Source organism: Lycium barbarum, chromosome 2 (assembly GCF_019175385.1).
Source record: "Lycium barbarum isolate Lr01 chromosome 2, ASM1917538v2, whole genome shotgun sequence".
Classification (NCBI taxonomy): Eukaryota; Viridiplantae; Streptophyta; class Magnoliopsida; order Solanales; family Solanaceae; genus Lycium; species Lycium barbarum.
Window position 1 is genome coordinate 152,973,641 of NC_083338.1, and position 4,183 is coordinate 152,977,823.

Here is a 4,183-nt window from a genome sequence, read left to right on the forward strand (position 1 = left end):
ATAAAAACATCCTTATCATAATTTTATATTTATCAAATTATCCCTTATTAATATAATCCTTTTCTTTTTCTTCTATTTTGTACTATTCTTTCTCTTTTTTTTTTTTTTTTTTTTATTTTCACATCTCATTCTTTTTTCTTTGCTAATGTAACTATCACATTTAGAGCTAGGCTGGATTTGGAGTTATGGAAAGGCTTGACATAGCCCAACTTCAGACCCACAGGCCACAATTCAAATTCAAAACTGATAAATGTTCAAATGGCCCGGGGGTGGGGGGGGGGGGGGGCTAAAATGGCTATTTATGCACTTCCCCATGTATAGGTAGCTTGGGGACCGAAGCGCGCAAATACTTGGTTTTGGGATTACCATTTAAACTATACTCATAGTGCATAAATATTTGTAAGTCTATCCTTGTAAAGTTTCATACGGGTGAAGTTCAGTCATGTTTGCTTGAGTTTCAGACACAAATGGTCGAATTTAATTATTTTTGCCTGGATTTCAGCAATACGTAACTTGAGGCATTTTGTGTGAAGTAAGACTAAGTGGATAGATGTGCAAATTTTTGTAAAAAGTAAATACAAGTTAAATAGCAGCGTGGAATTAGAGTAGCAATGAAATTTTTACGTAACTTTGGTTGATGGTCCACACATGGTGATGGAGTAGAGGCTGTCAGCTTAATTTCATTTGGGCTGATTGAGGGTTTAGGAAATGGATCAGCCTGACTAATACGGCAGAAAACTAACAAGAGATCCGATCACATTGATGGGCCGCTAAATAGAGGCCCAGGGCAGAATTCCCAGTGACTAAGAGGGGTGACAAGAAATTAGGCTGAAGGAGAGAGAAAGGAATGGCGAATGATTGGAGGAAATCGATGGGTAATGTTAGATCCTTTTTCGGAAACTTAACGGGAGGTTTAAGGGGTGGAAGCAATTTGGCATCTTGGGTCGTTGCCGGTACTTTAGCTTACTATCTATGGGTCAAACCCTCTCAGGAACTCAACAGACAACAACAGGTATTTCTCAATTAACAATTTCCCCCCCTTTTTCCGTCCCAATTTACGTGACACTTTTCATTTCTCGAGATTCATAAGCTGCAACTTATATCGTGTAGTTTCAAATATGTAAATTTTAATCTTAAAATATTGAGTTAATCTAATCCAATGAGTGAAAAGTGAAAAGCGTGGGGGCGGAGCCATGGAGGGAGTAGTATTTACAAGTCAATCAATCAACTAGCCCTCAATTCTAAACTAGTTGGCTCAGCTGTATGAATATTCTATAGGCTTTATGCTCAATTCGGGCAGTTTTTAGTATTTCTTAAGGATTTTTCTCTTAAATTTTGGGGTGACAGGAAAAGGCGGCTTTGGCTGCTGCATCAGATACTTATCGTTATGTTGAGAAGCGAAAACCTATTCCTGATCCACAGGTACGTTGCCCTTTGAACTTCCATCAAGGGCTGTCTCTGCTGTATTGAGTATTAGTCTTATTCGTTTAATGAAACTTGGCAGGAAACTGGATTGATATACGGTAACAAGAACAAAACTAAAAGATCTGAAGAATAGCTTTGCCGGAATTCGATGCCATTCTGTAAGTTAGCTTGCATAATGCTCAGGGAATTGTAATCCCTTTGGAGTTACTGCTGCCCATTGGCGTATAGGAGCTTATATACTTGTACTTCTGAACTCATTTTTTTTATGGGGGCAATAATTATCTATACCTAGAGAAGAAAATCATGTAAGCTTTAAGTTTTTGTTGATAGAATGTAGCATTTTTTTTGTTTTCAAGGTGAGATTCTTGAATAACGTTATACTGTTTTCTTCCTTTCAATGTGAGCTACATGAACATTTTTGTTGAATGTTCAAAGTTTATATGTATTTGTTAACTGGTTACGGCCAGCTTCTATTCTTATGTTAACTAATAAGGATTTCTGTATTAAGGGTCATCAAATTTCAAGAATCTTGCTATTTTTTATTCCCAATTTCAATCTGCAATGATAGAGGGTTACTTTTACTTCTACCTTACATATGCTTAAACCTTGACTTTTTCTGTAGATAAATTATGAAGGATGTTGGGATATAATTAAGTAGATAAAGCCGTACTTTGTCTAACATTTTAAACTTTTAGATGAGATAATTACATACTTGAACACGGTATCCGTAGCAAGTAGAGGTCCTAGGTTCAACCTTATCATCCTCCCATTATTATAAAGAATTTCCATGCGCTTGGCTCCTGAAACAGAATCAGGCTGCACGCGAAGGGGCGTGTTGAGACATAATTAAGTAAATAGAAGTGTTTCCTGTCTAACAAGTGAAAAAACTTTTGGAGAGATGATCACACACTTCAATAAAGGATACCCTTAATATTTGCCTCTAGTCGAAGGTTGACTTCTGAGGTATGTCAACCTTCGACTTCAATGTTCTTAGTTTATCTTGATGTCGCCCTAGTATTGAGATGTTTAGGTTTTGACTTCATGTCTTGCTTCTGAATTATGGATAGCCGTTGGTGAAAACTTCATCTGACGGCTTGCTGATTTGAGGAGTTTAGGAAACTATTGCAATTTATTTATTTCTAAACTTTTGATACATGATATATTCAGCCTTGAAATAACTATGTGATTAAACATTTGTTACGAGCTCGATCACTCTTCATTTTGACAGAAAAGAGAACTGAAGAACAGTCTTGTGAAATTTGTGATAACTTATATAGTCTCTAGACTCTAGCTTTATTTTGATTTGAGATTCCCTTTCCTTTTCTTTACTTTCTATTAAGAAGGCAATAATTAACAAGTACAATTGAAGTGTAGTACAGCTAAGAAGCTATTTTTTAAAAACTAATCTATATATAAAAAAGTTTTAGTTATAGGACGTAGATTTTTTATTTGATAGATCTTATTACATACCTTTTCTGGTCAAGACTTGAATTCTTAAAAACCCTAAAAATAAGCAAAACTAAGCTTTAATGTAATACTTTATGTTATTATTTTCAGATTTTATTATTAGAGATATAGGGTTGACTAGAAATTCATTTATTTTTAAATGTGATTTTCTTTATGAAGATTCATTGTTAATATGATAAATGAAAGTACTACTGAAGTAGAAATATAAAGAGTTACGCCAAGGGCTTTGGTCTACCAGTAAGAGCTCAACGTGCGGTCTATGGGTTAAGCATACTTCACAGGTTCGAACTTTGCCGCAGACAAAAGCCTGGTATATAAGTGGGAAGGGTGGAGGATTTTATCCATCGAGTTTCGAACCGTGCACCACTGACCCTCGGGGATATCTTGCTTGGTAGGAGTTACTTTTCTTTGAATTCTAATAATTGTTTCTTTAGAGCGGAAGGAAAATGAAAACTCTGAAAAATCATGAATTGAAAAATGATCCCGTTAGCTACAGGATTTCTTTTAACTCATTTGAAATGAACTATTTTCAAGGCAATTTCAGATGTTCATTTGGATGACCTTAAAAGAAAAAGAAAACAAGGAAATAAAGGGTAAAAGAGAACGAGGAGTCTTAAAGTATTTTTTTTTAAAAAAGAAATAAAGGGTAAAAAGAGTACGAGCATGAAACCTTATCTTCACTGAACGTTGTGAAGGGGGAGGTGAAGCAACACAGCTTCGTGCCGAGACCATATCTATTTGAACTTCTCTTCTGGAAATTCACAAAACTTGCCGAGTGTTGACTGGTCTGATGCTGGAAAATTATGGAAAATTATGTAGCCTTTATGATCCTACGTGATTTTAATGGAGTGCAGGATGGTTCTGTAGGTACTTATCTTAGCATTTTCAACGTGAATGACTTGAATGCTATACTTCAGAATTTCAGCGAAAGGAACTCAAACATGGACTTCTTGTAGAATTACATTCTGATTTTTCTGTATCATTCTCTTTGAGGCCCCAGGGCTGTGCTCAGCCATATATGTCAAGTTAAATTCCATCAAACTTGTTATTAGGAAGTTTTCCTTATTATCTTATAAGATTGGATTTATGCATCAATGTTTCTTTCAACTGAAAATTGCATAATCATATCCAGTGATTCTATTGCGTAGAATAATACTACTTTCATCCCAAAAACAATCGCCTAGTTCAGTATTGTGGGTGAATTTGATAACTTGGTCTTGATTTGGCAGTAATTAATTAGTTCTCATTTTACCAAATAAAAACCTAGAGAATTACTCTCTCCATCCCACTT

General features: G+C 35.4%; 1 protein-coding gene across 1 annotated transcript; it reads left to right on the top strand.

The window, feature by feature from the left end:
• Positions 1-464: 464 nt before the first annotated feature.
• On the top strand, positions 465-1,902 carry LOC132628262 (uncharacterized). Its single transcript, XM_060344043.1, has 3 exons — positions 465-1,012; positions 1,348-1,422; positions 1,505-1,902. Exons 1-3 carry the CDS (start codon positions 848-850, stop codon positions 1,556-1,558), a joined length of 294 nt encoding a protein of 97 aa, XP_060200026.1. The 5' UTR covers positions 465-847; the 3' UTR covers positions 1,559-1,902.
• Positions 1,903-4,183: the final 2,281 nt, after the last annotated feature.